Source organism: Oncorhynchus gorbuscha, linkage group LG12, assembly GCF_021184085.1.
Source record: "Oncorhynchus gorbuscha isolate QuinsamMale2020 ecotype Even-year linkage group LG12, OgorEven_v1.0, whole genome shotgun sequence".
Classification (NCBI taxonomy): Eukaryota; Metazoa; Chordata; class Actinopteri; order Salmoniformes; family Salmonidae; genus Oncorhynchus; species Oncorhynchus gorbuscha.
Window position 1 is genome coordinate 13,155,204 of NC_060184.1, and position 26,584 is coordinate 13,181,787.

Consider the following 26,584-nt stretch of genomic DNA (forward strand, 5'->3'; position numbering starts at 1 on the left):
ACTGTGATACTGTGATGACCTATGACAGGGATACTGTGATGACCTATGACAGGGATACTGTGATGACCTATGACAGGGATACTGTGATGACCTATGACAGGGATACTGTGATGACCTATGACAGGGATACTGTGATGACCTATGACAGGGATACTGTGATGACCTATGACAGGGATACTGTGATGACCTATGACAGGGATACTGTGATGACCTATGACAGGGATACTGTGATACTGTGATGACCTATGACAGGGATACTGTGATACTGTGATGACCTATGACAGGGATACTGTGATGACCTATGACAGGGATACTGTGATGACCTATGACAGGGATACTGTGATGACCTATGACAGGGATACTGTGATGACCTATGACAGGGATACTGTGATGACCTATGACAGGGATACTGTGATGACCTATGACAGGGATACTGTGATGACCTATGACAGGGATACTGTGATGACCTATGACAGGGATACTGTGATGACCTATGACAGGGATACTCCAATCTGGACCTCAAGTCCAGTTACACTTAAAATTGTATTTATCTGGTTGTTAATTGCACTCACCTGGTGGACTCACCGAGGACCGGGTTTGGGAAATGCTCCCCTGTGGATATTTATCTCTGTCTACCACTATGTTTTCCAGTGCCTCTCCCCCACCGCGGGTCATTAAAAAATGGACAGTATTGGGACGGAGCCTCTAATTTTGTCTTGGACTGTCTGTCTGTCTGTCTGTCTGTCTGTCTGTCTGTCTGTCTGTCTGTCTGTCTGTCTGTCTGTCTGTCTGTCTGTCTGTCTGTCTGTCTGTCTGTCTGTCTGTCTGTCTGTCTGTCTGTCTGTCTGTCTGTCTGTCTGTCTGTCTGTCTGTCTGTCTGTCTGTCTGTCTGTCTGTCTGTCTGTCTGTCTGTCTGTGCGTCCCTCAACCCTCTCCCCACCCTCTTTCTCGTTTTCTCCCCTTCTCTGTCTGTCTCTCTCTCTTTCTCCAATTCCTTCTGCGTCTCTCTCATAGATAGATACTGTAATAAATATAACCCCATACTCCCTCCTTCTTTTTTTTCTCCCCCCACTCTCTCACTATCTCCCGTTCCCTGTCCCTTCCTCTCACTCTCACTGAAAGGGTTTTCCAGCCCAGACCCACACCGGTGAGCACTCATCTCCCTCTACTCCATACTGGTTTTTCATTGCTGTGTATAAGGGAGTCCGTCAGCTATAAGCCAAAGCCAGATCTCCGCTGTGTATTTGTTTAGTGAGTCCAGGCCTTTCTGGACGGCACCCAAATGGTACCCTATTCCAGACACAGTGCGCTACATTTAAACAGAGCCCTGTGGATTCATCCACAGAGAATAGGGTGACATTTGAGATGTATTTTCTGTCTGTTAGCCTAGCACTGCCAGCCAAAGACCTCAGATGTTGCTACTCTACTTTTAGCACAGCAGCGCTAGCCAATGTCTGGACACATATACAGTGTACCCTGCTGTTAGTTATATTGCTAGCTAGCCAAAGTGAATCAGTGTGCTGATGTTGGAGTAGCAATGCCAGCTGTTGTCAAAGCTAGCTTCCTGAAATAACTATTATTTGTAGCAAGAGCTAAAACACTATAGACTTAGTGTAGCATTAGGCTAACTGGAAAAGTGTCTAGTTAGTGTAGCATTAGGCTAACTAGAAAAGAGTCTAGTTAGTGTAGCATTAGGCTAACTAGAAAAGAGTCTAGTTAGTGTAGCATTAGGCTAACTAGAAAAGCGTCTAGTTAGTGTAGCATTAGGCTAACTAGAAAAGCGTCTAGTTAGTGTAGCATTAGGCTAACTAGAAAAGCGTCTAGTTAGTGTAGCATTAGGCTAACTAGAAAAGCATCTAGTTAGTGTAGCATTAGGCTAACTAGAAAAGCATCTAGTTAGTGTAACATTAGGCTAACTAGAAAAACATCTAGTTAGTGTAGCATTAGGCTAACTAGAAAAGCATCTAGTTAGTGTAGGAGTGATATCTGTTCCTGTTCCTGGATTTAAAACAACTTTTGATAAAGTGGCTGAAAAGTTGCGGAGAAACAATTCACTCACATTTAACATTTATCTAGCTACCATAACATTACTTTATCATGTCCAACAATGTGGAATAGCCTCGCGTTTTGCTTCTGATGGCTCAGGCCCAGTGCTTGACTTGGGACGAAAGAAGTGCAGGAGCAGTTTTTTTAACAAGTCAGTACATGTTCACCGAAATTGACAAATGACTGTAAGGTTGTATTCAGCGATGTGACTAATAACATTTGATTTGATATTGTGCTACAGAGAACTCTGATTAGTCACTGTTAAGGGTTCATACACATATTCCATAACTTCTCCATCACAACCACATTTTGACTATTATTCTAGACTACGTGAAAATGGAACCATTATTGACCCTGGAAGGCTGCTGTGTCTGATCCCATGTAAGCCTACCATCTCCTGCCGTTGTGCCGTTGATCAAGGCACTTTAACGCCCACAAAGTAAAACTGCACTGTTATTTCACGTTGGTCAACCCTCCATCTGGAGAGCTCCTGGGTGTGCATCCTTGGCTTTTGATCCAGCCTTGGCTTAAATATTCATCTTTCAGTGGAGGTCTATGCAAAGCAAGCTATCAACTAGGCTGTTCTTAGAATATGTTTACTGTTGTGGTAATTACATCGCTATGGTTTAAAAGAGGGGAATCACAGTTTTCCACCGGTAGAGATTTATTTAGGCTACGGTGCCGGTGGAAAGATGACAGTTGGCTATAGTTAACGTTAAGTTGTGTTTTGAATTGGCTATCTGTCCTTATTTTATACCTGCTGCTAAAATGTCTCTCTCTCTCCTCTGGGAATGGCCCACTGACACACATGGAGCATACACACACACCCACTGAAGGGCCATTTACAAAATGGCTGATATGTTGATTTTTAAGTAATTGATCATATTTAGAAGTGTGCCATCATATGAATGACATTAACAACAAATGAAACTACTTTCCATGACTTTTCATAACCTCACAAACCTTCATTTGACAACTTGGAACAGAGCATCATGTGCATTTAGCGTTGGTGCGTGAATCTGGGTTGGCGATAGGCTAGTTTGTGTTATAGAGGAGCAGGTACGCAATTCCTTGGTCAGAAGTCGATGCTGAATGTGTGGGTGGTCGTCAGTCAAACACTGGCAATACCTTGGTCAGAAGTCCATGCTGAATGTGTGGGTGGTCGTCAGTCAAACACTGGCAATACCTTGGTCAGAAGTCCATGCTGAATGTGTGGGTGGTCGTCAGTCAAACACTGGCAATACCTTGGTCAGAAGTCCATGCTGAATGTGTGGGTGGTCGTCAGTCAATCACTGGCAATACCTTGGTCAGAAGTCGATGCTGAATGTGTGGGTGGTCGTCATCCTTGACTTCAGTGGATCTCTTTTTGTGCCTCAACCCTATTTTCCACATTGGAATGTTCTTCAACCCTATAACAGCCATTGCCCTCCCATAGGGTCACATCACTCCCAGTCCATCAGAGGGGTGGATGGAAAATGGATGCCCATACTTACAGTGGATTGCGAAAGTATTCACCACCCTTGGCATTTTTTACAATTTTGTTGCCTTACAACCTGGAATTAAAATATATTTTTGGGGGGTTTGTATCATTTGATTTACACAACATGCATACCACTTTGAAAAATGCTAAATATGTTTTATTGTGAAACAAACAGGAAGTAACACAAAAAAACAGAACTTGAGTGAATAACTATTCAACCCCCCCAAAGTCAATACTTTGTAGAGCCACCTTTTGCAGCAATTACAGCTGCAAGACTCTTGGGGTATTTCTCTTTAAGCTTGGCACTGGGATTTTTGCCCATTCTTCAAGGTAATACTGCTCCAGCTCCTTCAGGTTGGATGGGTTCTGCTGGTGTACAGCAATCTTTAAGTCATACCACAGATTCTCAATTGGTTTGATGTCTGGGCTTTGACTAGGCCATTCCAAGACATTTAAATGTTTCCCCTTAAACCACTTGAGTGTTGCTTTAGCAGTATTCTTAAGGTCATTGTCCTGCTGGAAGGTGAATCTCCGTCCCAGTCACAATCTCTGGAGGACTGGAACAGGTTTCCCTCAAGAATGTCCCTGTACTTAGCACCATCCATCATTCCTTCAATTCTGACCAGTTTTCCAGTCCTTACCGATGGGTGTTGGGTTTGCACCAGACATGTTTTCCTTGATGGCCAAAAAGTGACATTTTAGTCTCATCTGACCAGAGTACCTTCTTCCATATGTTTGGAGAGTCTCACACATGCCTTTTGGTAAATACCAAACGTGGTTGCCTATTTGTTTCTTTTAGCAATAGATTTTTTTCTGGCCACTCTTCTGTAAAATCCAGCTCTATGGAGTGTACGGCTTAAAGTGGACCTATGGACAGATTCTCCAATCTCCGCTGTGGAGCTTCACAGCTCCTTCAGGGTTATCTTTGGTCTCTTTGTTGCCTCTGATTAATGCTTTCCTTGCCTGGTCCGTGAGTTTTGGTGGCCGGCCCTCACTTGGAAGGTTTGTTGTGGTGCCATATTCTTTCCATGTTTTATTCATGGATTTAATGGTGCTCCTTGGGATGTTCAAAGTTTGTGATATTTTTTTATAAACCAACCTTGATCTGTACTTCTCCACAACTTTGTCCCTGACCTGTTTGGAGAGCTCCTTGGTCTTCATGGTGCCGCTTGCTTGGTGGTTTCCCCTTGCTTAGTAGTGTTGCAGACTCTGGGGCCTTTCGGTGTATATATACTCAGATCATGTGACACTTAGATTGCACACAGGTGGACTTTATCTATGTCTCTGAGTCTGTAACCAGTAGCTCAGGTCATTTTGTCTCTCTGTCTCTCTTCTCCCATACTGTATGTCTCTGAGTCTGTAACCAGTAGCTCAAGTCATTTTGTCCCTCTGTCTCTCTTCTCCCATACTGTATGTCTCTGAGTCTGTAACCAGTAGCTCAAGTCATTTTGTCCCTCTGTCTCTCTTCCCCCATACTGTATGTCTCTGAGTCTGTAACCAGTAGCTCAAGTCATTTTGTCTCTCTGTCTCTCTTCCCCCATACTGTATGTCTCTGAGTCTGTAACCAGTAGCTCAAGTCATGTTGTCCCTTTGTCTCTCTTCCCCCATACTGTATGTCTCTGAGTCTGTAACCAGTAGCTCAAGTCATTTTGTCCCTCTGTCTCTCTTCCCCCATACTGTATGTCTCTGAGTCTGTAACCAGTAGCTCAAGTAATTTTGTCCCTCTGTCTCTCTTCCCCCATACTGTATGTCTCTGAGTCTGTAACCAGTAGCTCAAGTCATTTTGTCATGTGCAGATAAATCATTCTTGGTATTTTTGGTGGACACCAAATATCTAGCCTCAAGTCAATTGGTGAGCCTGTTACTGTGCTGTACCTACTGTGTTGAGATTTCCGTCGGGCATAGATTATCTCTCTCTCTCGCTCAATTCAATTCAATGGGCTGTATTGGCATGGGAAACATATGTCTACATTGCCAAAGCAAGTGAAATGGATACACAAAAGTGAAATAAACAATTAAATTTAACAGTAAATATTACCCTCACACAAGTTCCAAAATAATAGAGACATTTCAAGTGCCATATTATGTGTATATACAGTGTTGTAACGATGTGCAAATATTTAATGTACAAAAGGGAAAATAAATAAGGGCTGCATTTACAATGGTGTTTGTTCTTCACTGGTTGCCCTTTTCTTGTGGCAACAGGTCACACATCTTGCTGCTGTGATGGCACACTGTGGTATTTCAACCAGTAGATATGGGAGTTCTCTCTCTCTGGGGTTAGGTACAGTATGTGAGTATACAAGGTGTCATGGATCCTGTGGTATATTGCGAGCATGGTTTGTGTCGGAGGCCTAACCCCACAGAACCAAAACATATAGGGACAATTGATTATTTTCAAACCAGACGCCTGTTTACAATGGATCCAGAGGACTATTCCAAAGCTTTAAAACACCATTGGACAACAACCACTTTCCCCCTCTGTTTAATGTATCAGTGAGGATATTGCCTCCTTGTTCTCTCTGAATGATTTAGTGCACAGCTGGAATGGGAATGGGAATACCATGGGTCTGGGATTCAGGGATTCTTTAAGGCATTCCCAGCTGCGCCGACGCAGAGGCCTTCCCAATGCATTTTGACCTGTGTAATGGAGATGTCACAGAGGTAATTGAGACATAAGATAGAGAGGAACAGGAGTTTCACTGTTCTGTGTTTGTGGGGGAAACTGGGTTGGCTCTTTCATAATCTCATCCCGGCGGTCAGAACTGCTCTTAGATCAGTTGTTGTTGTCTGGGGGGACTGGTAGCCTGGCAGCAGGTGTTTATTTTAAAGACCCTCGTAAAACCTTCTGTCGGGAAGGGTGCGGTGTGTCTCTCTCTCTCTTTCTGCCTCTCTCTTTTTCTGCTTCCCTCTTTCTCTTTCTTCCCCTTTTTCTTCCTCTCTCTTTCTTCCTCTCTCTCTTTCTGACTCTCTCACTCTTTCTTCCTCTCTCTTTCTGTCTCTTTCTCTTTCTGCCTCTCTCTCTCTCTCTCTCTCTCTCTCTCTCTCTCTCTCTCTCTCTCTCTTTATTCCTCTTTCTCTTTCTGCCCCTCTCTCTCTCTCTCTCTCTCTCTCTCTCTCTTTCTGTCTCTCTCTCTCTCTCTCTCTCTCTCTCTCTCTCTCTCTCTCTCTCTCTCTCTTTATTCTACTTTCCCTTTCTGCCCCTCTCTCTCTCTCTCTCTCTCTTTCTGCCTCTCTCTCGCTTTCTGCTTCTCATTCTCTTTCTGAATCTCTCTCTCTTTCTGCCTCTCTTTCTCTTTCTGCCTCTCTCTCTCTTTCTGCCTCTCTCACTCTCTTTCTCTCTCTCTCTTTCTGCCTCTCTCACTCTCTTTCTCTCTCTCTCTTTCTGCCTCTCTCTCGCTCTTTCTCTCTCTCTCTTTCTGCCTCTCCCTCTCTCTCTCTCTGCCTGCTCTCTTTCTGACACTCTCTCTCTTTCTGACACTCTCTCTCTCTTTCTGACTCTCTCTCTTTCTGGCTGTCTCTCTTTCTGACTCTCTCTCTCTTTCTGTCTCTCTCTCTCTCTTTCTGTCTCTCTCTCTCTCTTTCTGACTCTCTCTTTATTCCTCTTTCTCTTTCTGCCCCTCTCTCTCTCTCTGTCTGTCTCTCTCTTTCTGCCTCTCTCACTCTCTTTCTCTCTCTCTCTTTCTGCCTCTCTCACTCTCTTTCTCTCTCTCTCTTTCTGCCTCTCTCTCTCTCTCTCTCTCTCTCTCTCTTTCTGCTCTCTCTCTCTCTCTCTCTCTCTCTCTCTTTCTTTCTCTTTCTGCCTCTCTCTCTCTCTCTCTCTCTCTCTCTCTCTCTCTCTCTCTCTCTCTCTCTCTCTCTCTCTCTCTCTCTCTCTCTCTCTCTCTCTCTCTCTCTCTCTCTCTCTCTCTCTCTCTCTTTATTCTACTTTCCTTTCTGCCCCTCTCTCTCTCTCTCTCTCTCTTTATTCTACTTTCCCTTTCTGCCCCTCTCTCTCTCTCTCTCTCTCTTTCTGCCTCTCTCTCGCTTTCTGCCTCTCATTCTCTTTCTGAATCTCTCTCTCTTTCTGCCTCTCTTTCTCTTTCTGCCTCTCTCTCTCTTTCTGCCTCTCTCACTCTCTTTCTCTCTCTCTCTTTCTGCCTCTCTCACTCTCTTTCTCTCTCTCTCTTTCTGCCTCTCTCTCGCTCTTTCTCTCTCTCTCTTTCTGCCTCTGCCTCGCTCTCTTTCTGCCTCTCTCTCTCTTTCTGCCTCTCTCTCTCTCTCTCTCTCTCTCTCTCTCTCTCTCTCTTTCTTTCTTTCTTTCTCTTTCTGCCTCTCTCTCTCTTTCTGCCTCTCTTTCTCTTTCTGCCTCTCTCTCTCTCTCTCTCCCTCTCTTTCTCTTTCTGCCTCTCTCTCGCTTTTTGCCTCTCATTCTCTTTCTGCCTCTCTCTCTCTTTCTGCCTCTCTCTCTTTCTGCCTCTCTCTCTCTTTCTGCCTCTCTCTCTTTCTGCCTCTCTCTCTTTCTGCCTCTCATTCTCTTTCTGCCTCTCATTCTCTTTCTGCCTCTCATTCTCTTTCTGCCTCTCATTCTCTTTCTGCCTCTCATTCTCACTCTCTCTTTCTGCCTCTCATTCTCTTTCTGCCTCTCTCTCTTTCTGCCTCTCATTCTCTTTCTGCCTCTCATTCTCTTTCTGCCTCTCATTCTCTTTCTGCCTCTCATTCTCACTCTCTCTTTCTGCCTCTCTCACTCTCTTTCTCTCTCTCTCTTTCTGCCTCTCTCTCTCTCTTTCTGCCTCTCTCACTCTCTTTCTCTCTCTTTCTGCCTCTCTCTCGCTCTTTCTCTCTCTCTCTCGCTCTCTCTCTCTCTTTCTGTCTCTCTCTCTCTTTCTGGCTCTCTCTCTCTCTTCTGACTTTCTGACTTTCTGACTCTCTCTCTCTCTTTCTGACTCTCTCTCTCTCTCTTTTTCTGACTCTCTCTTTCTGTCTCTCTCTCTCTCTTTCTGTCTCTCTCTCTTTCTGACTCTCTCTCTTTCTGACTCTCTCTTTCTGACTGTCTCTCTCTGACTCTCTCTCTCTTTCTTTCGGACACTCTCTTTCTTTCGGACTCTCTCTCTTTCTTTCATACTCTCTTTCTCTCGCTCTTTCTCTGAGACTGAGGTTTGTTCTGTTGTGTTGCAAGTAGACCACCCCAGCTGTGTCTGCTCTGCCAACCTCTTCAATGAGCAAGTACACATGTCAAGGAATGGGCACATACAGTATACACACACACAGGCTGATCCTATGGTTCGGCTTTCTAAAATTATAATAATTATTTATTGCTATTGCATTAGAGTGTTCCCTGGAGGCACAATGGCGGACGTGTGTGTGTGTGGCGGTAGGGTAGCACATGCAGCACTGCCTGTGCGCGAGTGCGTGTGCCTGTGCGTGCGTGTGTGTGCGTGCGTGTGCGTGCTTTTGTGCGTGGCGGTAGGGCAGAGCATACAGCACTGCCTGTGTGTGTGTGTGTGTGTGTGTGTGTGTGTGTGTGTGTGTGTGTGTGTGTGTGTGTGTGTGTGTGTGTGTGTGTGTGTGTGTGTGTGTGTGTGTGTGTGTGTGTGTGTGTGTGTGTGTGTGTGTGTGTGTGTGTGTGTGTGTGTGTGTGCGCGCACATGCTCGTATATGTGTTTTTGTATCCACGTAGTCCAGAGTGCCAAGAAACCCAAGCCAAGTGAAGGATGGATAGAAGAGGAGAGGAAATTATGTGATGGATCTTGACTCCGGTGCAGTCCCTGTCCTTGATCAGAACCAGCTGTTAGCGTAGCTTTTCTTAGCGCAGTGCTCCGCCCACAGACGTCTATAACAGGGAGGACGGTAGAGTAACGGGGAGGACGGTAGAGTAACGGGGAGGACGGTAGAGTAACGGGGAGGACGGTAGAGAACGGGGAGGACGGTAGAGTAACGGGGAGGACGGTAGAGTAACGGGGAGGATGGTAGAGAAACGGGAAGGACGGTAGAGAAACGGGGAGGACGGTAGAGTAACGGGGAGGATGGTAGAGTAACACGGAGGACGGTAGAGTAACGGGGAGGACGGTAGAGTAACGGGGTGGTGGCAGAGTAACGGGGTGGACGGCAGAGTAATGGAGAGAACGGTAGGTAGAGGAACGGGGAGGGGGGGGGTAGAGTAACAGGGAAGTTTGATCCTCTGTTACAGTTGAGGACTGAATAAAGGCCTGCATGTTGTCATCAGAGGTGATGACAGACCCTGGGCTCTGTAATTCTACCTGGAGATGTAAACCAACTCATAATGCCAGCACAAGCTGTGGAGTGTAGTGTGTCATGGCCTTAGTGGGGTACAACACACACATCCGAGAACATGGGGCACACACACAAACACCCACATTGCCGGTAAAAGGGACAATGTTTATCTAGCTAGCTCTTCTAATGACAGGAGACAGACACCCAGAGGTGGATGAGAGAGATAATAAGCAGTGTACCAGCAGTCTCCTGTTATCCTAAAGTATACCTGGGGTGTAAACCTCAGATACACACCTGGGGTGTAAACCTCAGATATACACCTGGTGTGTAAACCTCAGATATACACCTGGGATGTGTTCACTAAGAACCAAATATAAGCAAATGGACTGAAATAAGGAGGGGTCTACCTGAACTTGTCCAATAAGAAACCAATTTGTTTTGTTGCAAAACATCTTCAGTGCACTAATGAATATACCCCTAAAGTTCATACCTGGGGGTAAAAAGACAAAATGCTGACTTACAGCACACTATAAACTATAAACACATCATACACTCTCACATAAGGAAGCCACTAATGAATATACCCCTAAAGTTCATACCTGGGGGTAGAGATATGACTGAGATCAGACTGTAGCTAGGTCAAGAGATGTGACTGAGATCAGACTGTAGCTAGGTCTAGAAATGTGACTGAGATCAGACTGTAGCTAGGTCTAGAGATGTGACTGAGATCAGACTGTAGCTAGGTCTAAAGAGATGTGACTGAGATCAGACTGTAGCTAGGTCTAGAGATGTGACCAAGATCAGACTGTAGCTAGGTCTAGAGATGTGACTGAGATCAGACTGTAGCTAGGTCTAGAGATGTGACCGAGATCAGACTGTAGCTAGGTCTAGAGATGTGACTGAGATCAGACTGTAGCTAGGTCTAGAGATGTGACTGAGATCAGACTGTAGCTAGGTCTAGAGATGTGACTGAGATCAGACTGTAGCTAGGTCTAAAGAGATGTGACTGAATTCAGACTGTAGCTAGGTCTAGAGATGTGACTGAGATCAGACTGTAGCTAGGTCTAAAGAGATGTGACTGAGATCAGACTGTAGCTAGGTCTAGAGATGTGACCGAGATCTGCCATTGTGAACCTGTTATTATGAAGACGTCTAGAAAGTCTATGCACTTTTCCCCTTGTCATGTCTCAATGTGTTTTTCCTCATACCAGGCAGGACTAGAAGATACAAACTTTAGTGAAGCCATGATTACATAGGGCAACGGTTGATAAAGCATGTCTATCTGCAGAGTCTAGTCTGCAGGAAACCTTGGTCATTAGATCAGGAAGAGCTGTTCCCAGGCTCGGGGGAAGGGATATTGTCTTTGTCTGAGTTCTGGCTGCGTTGGTTCGAAGTCACAACTGATTGCCACAAAGTTATTTTGAAATTAGTTTTCCTTGTTTTGTTTGTATGAACCGGATGCCACCCAGAGATGAGAGACTGTGATGCAGAAATAAAAGAGAGATGAGAGAGAGACTGTGATGTAGAGATAAGAGAGATAGCTAGTGATGCAGAGATAAAAGTGACTGAGATCAGACTGTGATGCAGAGTAAAGAGATGAGAGACTGTGATGCAGAGATAAAGAGAGATGAGAGAGAGACTGTGATGCTGAGATCAGACTGTAGACTATGATGCAGAGATAAAGAGAGATGAGATCAGACTGTGATGCAGGATAAAGAGATGAGAGACTGTGATGCAGAGATAAAGATAGGTGAGAGAGAGACTGTGATGCAGAGATGAGATGAAGAGAGATGTAGCAGAGAGACTGTGAGAGAGATGTGATGCTGAGATCAGACTGTAGCTAGGACTGTGATGCAGAGATAGAGATGAGAGACTGTGATCAGAGATAAAGATAGATGAGGAGATAAAGAGAGATGAGAGACTGTGATGCAGAGATGAAGAGAGATGAGATCAGACTGTGAGAGATGCTAGAGATGAAGAGAGACTGTGATGAGAGAGACTGTGATGCAGAGATGGAGAGATGAGAGAGAGACTGTGATGCAGAGATGAAGAGAGATGAGAGAGAGACTGTGATGCAGAGATGAAGAGAGATGAGAGAGAAACTGTGATGCAGAGATGAGAGAGAGACTGTGATGCAGAGATAAAGAGAGATGAGAGAGAGACTGAGATCAGAGATAAAGAGAGATGAGAGAGAGACTGTGATGCAGAGATGCGAGAGAGACTGTGATGCAGAGATGAAGAGATCAGACTGTGATGCAGAGATAAAGAGAGATGAGAGAGAGACTGATGAGATAAAGAGAGATCAGACTGTGATGCAGAGATGATGAGAGAGAGACTGTGATGCAGAGATAAAGATAGCTGAGAGAGAGACTGTGATGCAGAGATGAAGAGAGATGAGAGAGAGACTGTGATGAGAGATGAGAGAGAAACTGTGATGCAGAGAGACTGTGATGCAGAGATAAAGAGAGATGAGAGAGAGACTGCGATGCAGAGATAAAGAGAGATGAGAGAGAGACTGTGATGCAGAGATGCGAGAGAGACTGTGATGCAGAGATAAAAGAGAGATGAGAGAGAGACTGTGATGCAGAGGTACAATAGAGATGATTAGAGAGAATGCAGACTGTGATTAGAGAGACTGTAATGAGAGATGAGAGATGAGAGAGACTGTGATGCAGAGAGAAAAGAGAGATGAGAGAGAGACTGTGATGCAGAGATAAAGAGAGATGAGAGAGAGACTGTGATGCAGAGATAAAGAGAGATGAGAGACTGTGATGCAGAGATGATGAGAGAGAGACTGTGATGCAGAGATAAAGATAGATGAGAGAGAGACTGTGATGCAGAGATGAAGATAGATGAGAGAGAGACTGTGATGCAGAGATAAAGAGAGATGAGAGAGAGACTGTGATGAGAGATGAGAGAGAAACTGTGATGCAGAGATGAGAGAGAGACTGTGATGCAGAGATAAAGAGAGATGAGAGAGAGACTGTGATGCAGAGATAAAGAGAGATGAGAGAGAGACTGTGATGCAGAGATGCGAGAGAGACTGTGATGCAGAGGTAAAAGAGAGATGAGAGAGAGACTGTGATGCAGAGGTACAATTGAGATGATTAGAGAGATTGTAATGCAGAGATACAATAGAGATGATTAGAGAGACTGTAATGCAGAGATAAAGAGAGATGAGAGAGACTGTGATGCAGAGAGAAAAGCGAGATGAGAGAGAGACTGTGATGCAGAGAGAAAAGAGAGATGAGAGAGAGACTGTGATGCAGAGATAAAGAGAGATGAGAGAGAGACTGTGATGCAGAGATAAAGAGAGATGAGAGAGAGACTGTGATGCAGAGATGAGAGAGAGACTGTGATGCAGAGATAAAGAGAGAGACTGTGATGAGAGAGAGACTGTGATGCAGAGATGAGAGAGAGACTATGATGCAGAGATAAAGAGAGATGAGAGAGAGACTGTGATGCAGAGATAAAGAGAGATGAGAGACTGTGATGCAGAGATAACGATAGATGAGAGAGAGACTGTGATGCAGAGATGAAGAGAGAGACTGTGATGCAGAGTTGAAGAGACTGTGATGCAGAGATAAAGAGAGATGAGAGAGAGACTGTGATGCAGAGATAAAGAGAGATGAGAGAGAGACTGTGATGCAGAGATAAAAGAGAGATGAGAGAGAGACTGTGATGCAGAGGTACAATAGAGATGATTAGAGAGATTGTAATGCAGAGATACAATAGAGATGATTAGAGAGACTGTAATGCAGAGATAAAGAGAGATGATAGACTGTGATGCAGAGAGAAAAGCGAGATGAGAGAGAGACTGTGATGCAGAGAGAAAAGAGAGATGAGAGAGAGACTGTGATGCAGAGATATAGAGAGATTAGAGAGAGACTGTGATGCAGAGATAAAGAGAGATGAGAGAGAGACTGTGATGCAGAGATGAGAGAGAGACTGTGATGCAGAGATAAAGAGAGAGACTGTGATGAGAGAGAGACTGTGATGCAGAGAGAAAAGAGAGATGAGAGAGAGACTGTGATGCAGAGATGAGAGAGAGACTATGATGCAGAGATAAAGAGAGATGAGAGAGAGACTGTGATGCAGAGATAAAGAGAGATGAGAGAGAGACTGTGATGCAGAGATAAAGAGAGAGACTGATGAGAGAGAGACTGTGATGCAGAGAGAAAAGAGAGATGAGAGACTGTGATGCAGAGATAAAGAGAGATGAGAGAGAGACTGTGATGCAGAGATGAGAGAGAGACTGTGATGCAGAGATAAAGAGAGATGAAAGAGAGACTGTGATGCAGAGATAAAGAGAGATGAGAGACTGTGATGCAGAGATAAAGATAGATGAGAGAGAGACTGTGATGCAGAGATGAAGAGAGATGAGAGAGAGACTGTGATGCAGAGATGAAGAGAGATGAGAGAGAAACTGTGATGCAGAGATGAGAGAGAGACTGTGATGCAGAGATAAAGAGAGATGAGAGAGAGACTGCGATGCAGAGTTAAAGAGAGATGAGAGAGAGACTGTGATGCAGAGATAAAGAGAGATGAGAGACTGTGATGCAGAGATAAAGATAGATGAGAGAGAGACTGTGATGCAGCGATGAAGAGAGATGAGAGACTGTGATGCAGAGATAAAGAGAGATGAGAGACTGTGATGCAGAGATAAAGAGAGATGAGAGAGAGAGACTGTGATGCAGAGATGAGAGAGAGACTGCGATGCAGAGATAAAGAGAGATGAGAGAGAGACTGCGATGCAGAGATAAAGAGAGATGAGAGACTGTGATGCAGAGATGAAGAGAGATGAGAGACTGATGCAGAGATAAAGAGAGATGAGAAACTGTGATGCAGAGATGCGAGAGAGACTGTGATGCAGAGATAAAAGAGAGATGAGAGAGAGACGGTGATGCAGAGATAAAGAGAGATGAGAGAGAGACTGTGATGCAGAGATAAAGATAGATGAGAGACTGTGATGAAGAGAGATGAGAGACTGATGCAGAGATAAAGAGAGATGAGAGACTGTGATGCAGAGATAAAGAGAGATGAGAGAGAGACTGTGATGCAGAGATGAGAGAGAGACTGTGATGCAGAGATGCGAGAGAGACTGTGATGCAGAGATAAAAGAGAGATGAGAGAGAGACGGTGATGCAGAGATAAAGAGAGATGAGAGAGAGACTGTGATGCAGAGATAAAGATAGATGAGAGAGAGACTGTGATGCAGAGATGAAGAGAGATGAGAGACTGATGCAGAGATGAAGAGAGATGAGAGACTGATGCAGAGATAAAGAGAGATGAGAGACTGTGATGCAGAGATAAAGAGAGATGAGCGAGAGACTGCGATGCAGAGATAAAGAGAGATGAGAGAGAGACTGTGATGCAGAGATAAAAGAGAGATGAGAGAGAGACGGTGATGCAGAGATAAAGAGAGATGAGAGAGACTGTGATGCAGAGATAAAGAGAGATGAGAGAGAGACTGTGATGCAGAGATAAAGATAGATGAGAGAGAGACTGTGATGCAGAGATGAAGAGAGATGAGAGACTGTGATGCAGAGATAAAGAGAGATGAGAGACTGTGATGCAGAGATAAAGAGAGATGAGAGACTGTGATGCAGAGATAAAGAGAGATGAGAGAGAGACTGTGATGCAGAGATGAGAGAGAGACTATGATGCAGAGATAAAGAGCGATGAGAGAGAGACTGTGATGCAGAGATAAAGAGAGAGACTGTGATGAGAGAGAGACTGTGATGCAGAGAGAAAAGAGAGATGAGAGAGAGACTGTGATGCAGAGATGGGAGAGAGACTATGATGCAGAGATAAAGAGAGATGAGAGAGAGACTGTGATGCAGAGATAAAGAGAGATGAGAGAGAGACTGTGATGCAGAGATAAAGAGAGAGACTGTGATGAGAGAGAGACTGTGATGCAGAGAGAAAAGAGAGATGAGAGAGAGACTGTGATGCAGACATAAAGAGAGAGATGAGAGAGAGACTGTGATGCAGAGATACAGAGAGAGAGATGAGAGAGAGACTGTGATGCAGAGGTACAATAGAGATGATTAGAGAGACTGTAATGCAGAGATACAATAGAGATGATTAGAGAGACTGTTATGCAGAGATAAAGAGAGATGAGAGAGAGAGACTGTAGTGATGCAGAGATAAAGAAAGAGAGAGACTGTGATGCAGAGATGATGAGAGAGACTGTGATGCAGAGATAAAGAGAGAGATGATGAGAGAGACTGTGATGCAGAGATAAAGAAAGATGAGAGAGAAACTGTGATGCAGAGATGAGAGAGAGACTGTGATGCAGAGATAAAGAGAGAGACTGTGATGAGAGAGAGACTGTGATGCAGAGGTACAATAGAGATGATTAGAGAGACTGTAATGCAGAGATACAATAGAGATGATTAGAGAGACTGTTATGCAGAGATAAAGAGAGATGAGAGAGAGATTGTTATGCAGAGATAAAGAGAGAGACTGTGATGCAGAGATGATGAGAGAGAGACTGTGATGCAGAGATAAAGAGAGATGAGAGAGAGACTGTGATGCAGAGAGAAAAGAGAGATGAGAGAGAGACTGTGATGCAGAGATAAAGAGAGAGATGAGAGAGAAACTGTGATGCAGAGATGAGAGAGAGACTGTGATGCAGAGATAAAGAGAGATGAGAGAGAGACTGTGATGCAGAGATAAAGAGAGATGAGAGCCTGTGATGCAGAGATAAAGAGAGATGAGAGAGAGACTGTGATGCAGAGATAAAGAGAGATGAGAGAGAGACTGTGATGCAGAGAGAAAAGAGAGATGAGAGAGAGACTGTGATGCAGAGATAAAGAGAGATGAGAGCGAGACTGTGATGCAGAGATAAAGGGAGAGAATGACTAACTGTCTGTGGCATTGTGACAAGCAGAAAAAGATGATAGTCTAGTTATCAGGTTTTGATCTGTTTATTTCCACCAGTAATGGACTAGAACAGAAAACTGGAACAATTTTAGAGTAGTAAAACAAAGAACAGACTCCAGAGAACAATCTTCTAATATTATCTGGACGTGCTGCTTCGTCTGCTCTATTAATCACAATAGGCCAATACAGCCAAGTTGACTTTTGTTCATGTCTCAGCTGTTGGCTCCCACTTATTCAAGTCCCTTGTATGCTATGGGCCAATGGAGTCGAATAGGGTTGAGTTTACTCATTCATGTTGGAGCTGGCTCTCATTTAGTCTCAATAGAGAGTCCACGGCCATGTAAAGACTAATTCAGAGTCCACGGCCATGTAAAGACTAATTCAGAGTCCACGGCCATGTAAAGGCTAATTCAGAGTCCACGGCCATGTAAAGACTAATTCAGAGTCCACGGCCATGTAAAGACTAATTCAGAGTCCACGGCCATGTAAAGACTAATTCAGAGTCCACGGCCATGTAAAGACTAATTCAGAGTCCACGGCCATGTAAAGACTAATTCAGAGTCCACGGCCATGTAAAGACTAATTCAGAGTCCACGGCCATGTAAAGACTAATTCAGAGTCCACGGCCATGTAAAGACTAATTCAGAGTCCACGGCCATGTAAAGACTAATTCAGAGTCCACCACGGCCATGTAAAGACTAATTCAGAGTCCACGGCCATGTAAAGGCTAATTCAGAGTCCACGGCCATGTAAAGACTAATTCAGAGTCCACGGCCATGTAAAGGCTAATTCAGAGTCCACGGCCATGTAAAGGCTAATTCAGAGTCCACGGCCATGTAAAGGCTAATTCAGAGTCCACGGCCATGTAAAGGCTAATTCAGAGTCCACGGCCATGTAAAGGCTAATTCAGAGTCCACGGCCATGTAAAGGCTAATTCAGAGTCCACGGCTAAAGGCTAATTCAGAGTCCACGGCCATGTAAAGGCTAATTCAGAGTCCACGGCCATGTAAAGGCTAATTCAGAGTCCACGGCCATGTAAAGGCTAATTCAGAGTCCACGGCCATGTAAAGACTAATTCAGAGTCCACGGCCATGTAAAGACTAATTCAGAGTCCACGGCCATGTGTAAAGACTAATTCAGAGTCCACGGCCATGTAAAGACTAATTCAGAGTCCACGGCCATGTAAAGACTAATTCAGAGTCCACGGCCATGTAAAGACTAATTCAGAGTCCACGGCCATGTAAAGACTAATTCAGAGTCCACGGCCATGTAAAGACTAATTCAGAGTCCACGGCCATGTAAAGACTAATTCAGAGTCCACGGCCATGTAAAGACTAATTCAGAGTCCACGGCCATGTAAAGACTAATTCAGAGTCCACGGCCATGTAAAGACTAATTCAGAGTCCACGGCCATGTAAAGACTAATTCAGAGTCCACGGCCATGTAAAGACTAATTCAGAGTCCACGGCCATGTAAAGACTAATTCAGAGTCCACGGCCATGTAAAGGCTAATTCAGAGTCCACGGCCATGTAAAGAATTCTAATTCAGAGTCCACGGCCATGTAAAGGCTAATTCAGAGTCCACGGCCATGTAAAGGCTAATTCAGAGTCCACGGCCATGTAAAGACTAATTCAGAGTCCACGGCCATGTAAAGACTAATTCAGAGTCCACGGCCATGTAAAGGCTAATTCAGAGTCCACGGCCATGTAAAGACTAATTCAGAGTCCACGGCCATGTAAAGGCTAATTCAGAGTCCACGGCCATGTAAAGACTAATTCAGAGTCCACGGCCATGTAAAGACTAATTCAGAGTCCACGGCCATGTAAAGACTAATTCAGAGTCCACGGCCATGTAAAGACTAATTCAGAGTCCACGGCCATGTAAAGACTAATTCAGAGTCCACGGCCATGTAAAGACTAATTCAGAGTCCACGGCCATGTAAAGACTAATTCAGAGTCCACGGCCATGTAAAGACTAATTCAGAGTCCACGGCCATGTAAAGACTAATTCAGAGTCCACGGCCATGTAAAGACTAATTCAGAGTCCACGGCCATGTAAAGGCTAATTCAGACTAATTCAGAGTCCACGGCCATGTAAAGGCTAATTCAGAGTCCACGGCCATGTAAAGACTAATTCAGAGTCCACGGCCATGTAAAGACTAATTCAGAGTCCACGGCCATGTAAAGACTAATTCTATTCAGTGCTCTCAGCCAATGAAAAGCCTAGTTTTACCATCATCATGAGCTCTCACCCAATGGGAAACATTTCTAAAAAAGAATAGTACTACGGTCATGTAGCAGACATTTTGAACTTTTGATACAAAGCGATTTACAGAGCGGCCAACTTAGCCTCGTGTGATGAGCTCATATATAAAAGCCTGATACGAGGGAGTGAGTTTAGGGCGAGGCGCACTATAATGACATGGCATTTTAGGTGCATTCATGTTGACCCAGCCAGCGAGGTAACAGACACATCACATAATGAGAGCCAATGGGCTGACTCAGTTACAGTAGCCTCCACTCCTCTGTCTCCAGCACCAGTCCAATAAAGGAAATAGACAGACACACAGACACACACACACACCGCCAAGCCACTGTTTGGATATGTCACTTGGTTTGGGTAGGGGTCAAAGGTCATGGTGAGTGATGTCACTGGTTTCCTATAAGTTGTCTACTATATACGGAGTAGGAATAGGGTACTGATACGGTCTCACCACACCGTACTGCTGCTGTTGTGTTTGATACAGTCTCACCACACCATACTGCTGCTGTTGTGTTTGATACAGTCTCACCACACCATACTGTTGTTTTGATACAGTCTCACCACACCATACTGTTGTGTTTGATACAGTCTCACCACACCATACTGTTTGTTTGATACGGTCTCACCACACCATACTGTTGTTTTGATACAGTCTCACCACACCATACTGTTGTTTGATACAGTCTCACCACACCATACTGTTTGTTTGATACAGTCTCACCACACCATACTGTTGTTTGATACAGTCTCACCACACCATACTGTTGTGTTTGATACAGTCTCACCACACCATACTGTTGTGTTTGATACAGTCTCACCACACCATACTGTTTGATACGGTCTCACCACACCATACTGTTGTGTTTGATACAGTCTCACCACACCATACTGTTGTGTTTGATACAGTCTCACCACACCATACTGTTGTTTGATACAGTCTCACCACACCATACTGTTGTGTTTGATACAGTCTCACCACACCATACTGTTGTGTTTGATACAGTCTCACCACACCATACTGTTGTTTTGATACAGTCTCACCACACCATACTGTTGTGTTTGATACAGTCTCACCACACCATACTGTTGTGTTTGATACAGTCTCACCACACCATACTGTTGTGTTTGATACGGTCTCACCACACCATACTGTTTGATACAGTCTCACCACACCATACTGTTGTGTTTGATACAGTCTCACCACACCATACTGTTTGATACAGTCTCACCACACCATACTGTTGTGTTTGATACAGTCTCACCACACCATACTGTTGTGTTTGATACGGTCTCACCACACCTGGTGGTTGGAAATTACATTATTGCATCTGAGTTCCTAGAGTGTGCGGCTCTCTTTTATTTTCAAGCTCACCACATCTGTAGAAATAGATATTTAGTGAGACCTATACTTCTAAGAGTGTAGGTTAGAATGAGGTTTTGGTTATTTCTCCCTCTGTGTGTGTGTGTCTGTCTGTCTGTCTGTCTGTCTGTCTGTCTGTCTGTCTGTCTGTCTGTCTGTCTGTCTGTCTGTCTGTCTGTCTGTCTGTCTGTGTGCGTGTGTGTGTGTGTGTGTGTGTGAGTGAGTGAGGTGGGGGTCTTTTGATGGCTGTTTGTACTGCTGTGTTTCTTCTGTATAGGGGTTTACTGGACTCTATACTGGTGTCATTTTCAGGCTCTTTATTATGTCTTCACACTGTCAACGGGTCAGATTTTTGGTGTCTGTCTGAGTCTTAATGACAGTAACTGTGAGTGTGTTTCAGAACTGTCGTGTAGTGAATGGCTTAAACAGCTGGGATCATGAAACAGGAGTGATGATCGTAGTGGACCGGGAGTAGGAGGAGTCTATGCCGTGTCTGTCTGTCTGTCTGTCTGTCTGTCTGTCTGTCTGTCTGTCTGTCTGTCTGTCTGTCTGTCTGTCTGTCTGTCTGTCTGTCTGCCTGCCTGCCTGCCTGCCTGCCTGCCTGCCTGCCTGCCTGCCTGCCTGCCTGCCTGCCTGCCTGCCTGTCTGCCTGTCTGCCTGTCTGCCTGCCTGCCTGCCTGCCTGCCCCCAACCAGAGGGATGTGTGGTATCCATTATAGCATTTGGTAAATTCAACGCTTTACTGTTCAATCCAGGGCAGGGGGCACACTGGAGCGGAGTGTGTGTGTGTGTGTGTGTGTGTGTGTGTGTGTGTGTGTGTGTGTGTGTGTGTGTGTGTGTGTGTGTGTGTGTGTGTGTGTGTGTGTGTGTGTGTGTGTGTGTGTGTGTGTGTGTGTGTGTGTGTGTGTTTCCTCAGGCTCTATCCTGGAATGCACCCTCCTACCACTGGTTATGAGTCCAAGGCTAGACTAGACCATATTACTAGAGGTCGGTCTTTCACCTCGTTTGATTTCCAGGTGAGGATCAAAGGCTCTCAAAGCACCAGTTGTAGCCTTTTGAAGCAAAACTGTTTCAGGCGGGAGGCTACAGGGGCCCACATTGCCTATATGGTAGGAGAAACACTGCTATAAAGCCCCACAGTGGAGGTGTCATAATACCCATAAATACCCACCTTGTCCTAGAGAGATTTACACGGTTATCAAAACGCCACGCCAGGGTGAGACTATAAGAAACACAGCACTTATTTTAAGTGTTTCTAATATCCCCTATGGGTAAAATGAATGGTGGAAAAACGATTGTAACCATTTCCCTGTTTGATCGCTAGGTTTTATGGGTATTATGGGTATTATACTCTATAGGTGTCTTAAAGTCAAGTGCTTTCACCAGTCTCCCTGTTTAGCCAACTCCTAAGACTAGGTTTAACTTGACACGTCCCTGATCACAGCTGAAACACATTCCAGCACCTAAAACGGGCCCAGAGAACCCCAGAGAGGAATTCACCTAAAACGGGCCCAGAGAACCCCAGAGAGGAATTCACCTAAAACGGGCCCAGAGAACCCCAGAGAGGAATTTACCTAAAACGGGCCCAGAGAACCCCATAGAGGAATTCATCACTGGACCCCTGGTTCTTAAATTACCCCGTCTAAAAACCTGTTTTTGCTTTGTCATTATGGGGTATTCTGTGTAGATAGATGAGGGGAAAAAAACGATTTTATAAATTTTAGAATAAGGTTGTAACGTAACAAATTGTGGAAAAAGTCAAGGTGTCTGAATACTTTCCGAATGCGCTAGTGTGTTACTATAACATTCCCCTGGCTCTGAGAACATCCTTGTCATCATTCTGTTCTGTTACACACACACACTTCTCACTCTCTAGTTTTCTCCCTCCCTCTCTTTCTCTTTAATACAGAAGACTAGAGGTCGGCCGATTATGATTTTTCAACGCCGATACCGATTATTGAAGGACAAAAAAAAAGCTGTTGCCGATTAATCGGCCCCTTGACTTCGATTGCTATGAAACCTTGAAATCGGCCCCAATTAATCGGCCATTCCGATTAATCGGTCGACCTCTAATACATATACACACCCCCTCCCTCTTTCTCTCTTTCCCCTCCCCCGCTATTTTTCACCCCCTCTCTTTTTAAAACACACCCACACTGCTGTCCTAGTCCAGTGGGAAAAAACACAGTCCACTGTTATACTCCTGAGTCGTCTCCAGTACCCATTATGATCCCCCGTCTTTCTCTCTCTCTTTTCTCTCTCTCCCCCCCCTCTCTCTCGCTCCCCCTCTCTCTCCCCCCTCTCTCGCTCTCTCTCTCTCTCTACCCCCCTCTCTCTCTACCCCTCCCTCTATCTCATTGTCTCTCTCCCTCTCTCTCTCTCATTCTCTCTCTCTCTCTCTACCCCCCTCTCTCTCTCTCTCTACCCTCCCTCTCTCGCTCTCTCTACCCCCCTCTCTCGCTCTCTCTTCCCCTATCTCTCTCTCGCTCGCTCGCTCTCTCTCTATCTCTCTCTACCCCCTCTCGCTCTCTCTCTGTATCTTTCTCTGTCTCTTTCTATCTCCCTCCCCTCTCTCACTCTCTCACTCTTTCACTCTCTCTCTCTCTCTCTCTCTCTCTCTCTCTCTCTCTCTCTCTCCCCCCTCACTTGTTTTCTCGCTCTCTACCACAACGAAAAGCTGCTGGCAAAACACACGAAAGTGCTGTTTGAATGAATGTTTACGTGCCTGCTTCTGCCTACCACTGCTCAGTTAGATACTTAGATACTTGTATGCTCAGTCAGATTATATGCAACGCAGGACACGCTAAATAATATCTAGTAATATCATCAACCATGTGTAGTTAACTAGTGGTTATGATTGATTGTTTTTTATAAGAAAAGTTTAATGCTAGCTAGCAACTTACCTTGGCTTACTGCATTTGCGTAACAGGCAGTCTCCTTGTGGAGTGCAACGAGAGAGAGGCAGGTCGTTATTGCGTTGGAGTAGTTGACTGTAAGGCTGCAAGATTGAATCCCCCGAGCTGACAAGGTGAACATCTGTCGTTCTGCCCCTGAACGAGGCAGTTAACCCACCGTTCCTAGGCTGTCATTGAAAATAAGAATGTGGTCTTAACTGACTTGCCTAGTTAAATAAAGGTATAAAAAAAATATTTAAAAAAAATCGGCGCCCAAAAATACCGATTTCCGATTGTTATGAAAACTTGAAATCGGCCATTCCGATTAATCGGTCGACCTCTAGTTGATTCTAGTTGATTCCAAACAAGTTCAAAAAGTTATATTACAGGTCATAGAAACTTGTCAAACTAAGTATAGAATCAATCTTTAGGATATTTTTTTGCATAAATCTTCAATAATGTTCCAACCGGAGAATTCCATTGTCTGTAGAAAAGCAATGGAACGAGAGCTAACTCTCTCGTGACCGCGCCTCACGAGCCTGTGGCACTCTCATACCTGGCTCAATCCCCTCTCATTCTCTCCCCCTTCATAGTAGAAGCTTGAAACAAAGTTCTAAAGACTGTTGATATCTGGTGGAAGCCTTAGGAAGTGCAATATGACCCTATTTACACTGTATATTGAAATGGCAAAGAGTTGAAAAACTACAAACCTCAGATTTCCCACTTCCTGGTTGGATTTTTCTCAGGTTTTCACCTGCAATATGAGTTCTGTTATACTCACAGACATCATTCAAACAGTTTTAGAAACTTCAGAGTGTTTTCTATCCAATAATACTAATATGCATATATTAGCAACTGGGACAGAGTAGCAGTCAGTTTACTCTGGGCACCTTATTCATCCAAGCTACTCAATACTGTCCCCCTATCACCAAGAAGTTAATCTGTCTCCTCTTCATCTGCACTGATTGAAGTGGATATAACAGGTGACATCAATAAGGGATCATAGCTTTCACCTGGATACACCTGGTCAGTCTGTCATTGAAAGTACAGGTGTTCCTAATGTTTTTATTATACTGCTGACAGGGCTTGTGAAGTCTGGCCCAGGACTTTTATTGGCTCTTTCTTGGACCACAGCTGAATATTGTCTCAGTACATTTGTTCGCTGTATTTATACACCAAGTGCTTTCCAACTAATATTCCCTTTTTTCTCCCCAAATGATGACTGTGTGCATAAGTCGTGTTCTGCTGAATTCAGTGAAAAAGAAGCAGTCGTTTTTGTTCTGTTTTTCACTCTGATTATTTTGGTGCGTTGGCCAGTGGAAATTGGAGCGCAGGCAGACGGACAGACAGACATACTGTGTTGTAGGCAATAAATCAACCCGTGACAGACAGGCAGGCAGACAGGCAGGCAGGCAGGCAGGCAGGCAGGCGGGCAGAGGCAGGCAGGCAGGCAGGCAGGCAGGCAGGCAGGCAGGCAGGCAGGCAGACAGACAGACAGACAGACAGACAGACAGACAGACAGACAGACAGACAGACGACCCGAAAATGTGGTCATGTCAGGTTCGGAAAACCACATGTGAGGGGGGCAGGAATATTTGACCCTGTTCATTGTGGGTTCATGTTTGACCCTGTTCATTGTGGGTACATGTTTGACCCTGTTCATTGTGGGTACATGTTTGACCCTGTTCATTGTGGGTACATGTTTGACCCTGTTCATTGTGGGTTCATGTTTGACCCTGTTCATTGTGGGTACATGTTTGACCCTGTTCATTGTGGGTACATGTTTGACCCTGTTCATTGTGGGTACATGTTTGACCCTGTTCATTGTGGGTACATGTTTGACCCTGTTCATTGTGGGTACATGTTTGACCCTGTTCATTGTGGGTTCATTTTTGACCCTGTTCATTGTGGGTACATGTTTGTATGTCTGGGTCATGACTGCGGTTTTCCCTGACTCACAGGACGTTGTGAGGTGGAAGGGAGGTGGAGGTTAGACAGGCGAGGAGCGTAACTTTGGGGAATGGTCCACTGCAGGGTCAGAGGAAGGTTGTTTTTCCTCTCACCCTCTTTCCAATCCCCCCTCTCTCTCTCCCTCTCCTCACTCTCTGTCTCTCTCCTCTCTCTCTCTGTCTCTCTCTTTCTCTGTGTACATGAGGAGAAATGACACATTTCTCTCCCTCTCTCCTTCCTTCCCACTCTCTCTCTCCAGTCCCAAAGAATTTGCTGCAGCAGGTGCCCAGCCCCAGAGTACCAGTGTTTTACCCCCCATCACCCGGGGCCCATGACCCAAACGTGGTTGGAGACAGTGCTCCCCCTGATGAGACGTCGGGCATAACCTCTGACACTGTGCTCTCAGGTGAGTGGTTGCACACCAGGCATACATGTACAGTAATATGTCCCTGTTTTAGGTCAGTTAGGATCACCACTTTATTTTAAGAATGTGAAATGTCAGAATAATAGTAGAGAGAATGATTTATTTCAGCTTTTGTTTCTTTCATCACATTCCCAGTGGGTCAGAAGTTTACATACACTCAATTAGTATTTGGTAGCATTGCCTTTAAATTGTTTAACTTGGGTCAAACATTTCGGGTAGCCTTCCACACACTTCCCACAATAAGTAAGTCAGGGCTTTGTGATGGCTACTCCAATACCTTGACTTTATAATTACGTGACTAATGCTACTACTTTTTGGAAAATGTGTTGTATAATTATACAACACATTTTCCAAAAAGTAGTAGCATTAGTCACGTAAACACAGAAATAAACAAATGGCACATTGGATTCCTAATTTGAAAAATAAGTGGTGCTTTTCTTAAGCCATTTTGCCACAACTTTGGAAGTATGCTTGTGGTCATTGTCCATTTGAAAGAACAATTTGCGACCAAGCTTTAACTTCCTGACAGTTGTTTTGAGATGTTGCTTCAATATATCCACATAATTTTCCTCCTCATGATGCCATCAATTTTGTGAAGTGCACCAGTCACTCCTGCAGCAAAGCACCCCCACAACATGATGCTGCCACCCCCGTGCTTCACGGTTGGGATGGTTTTATTCGGCTTGTAAGCCTCCCCCTTTTTCCTCCAAACATAATGATGGTCATTATGGTCAAACAGTTCTATTTTTGTTTCATCAGACCAGAGGAAAAAGTATGATCTTTGTCCCCATGTGCAATTGCAAACTGCAGTCTGGCTTTTATATGGTGGTTTTGGAGCAGTGGCTTCTTCCTTGCTGAGCGGCCTTTCAGGTTATGTCGATATAGGACTCGTTTTACTGTGGATATAGATACTTTTGTACCTGTTTCCTCCAGCATCTTCACAAGGTCCTTTGCTGTTGTTCTGGGATTGATATGCACTTTTCGCACCAAAGTACGTTCACCTCTAGGAGACAGAACGCCTCTCCTTCCTGAGTGGTATGATGGCTGTGTGGTCACATGGTGTTTA

The 26,584-nt window shown here is 44.7% G+C and overlaps 1 protein-coding gene across 2 annotated transcripts in view; it reads left to right on the plus strand.

Moving 5' to 3' along the window:
- LOC123990541 (protein eva-1 homolog A-like) overlaps nucleotides 1-26,584 on the plus strand; it is a 185,404-nt gene that overhangs the window by 139,438 nt on the left and 19,382 nt on the right. For both annotated transcript variants that reach the window (XM_046291131.1, XM_046291132.1), the window contains one exon: nucleotides 25,354-25,500. In XM_046291131.1, the coding sequence (XP_046147087.1) occupies nucleotides 25,354-25,500 (147 nt within the window). The remainder of the gene's footprint in view (nucleotides 1-25,353; nucleotides 25,501-26,584) is intronic.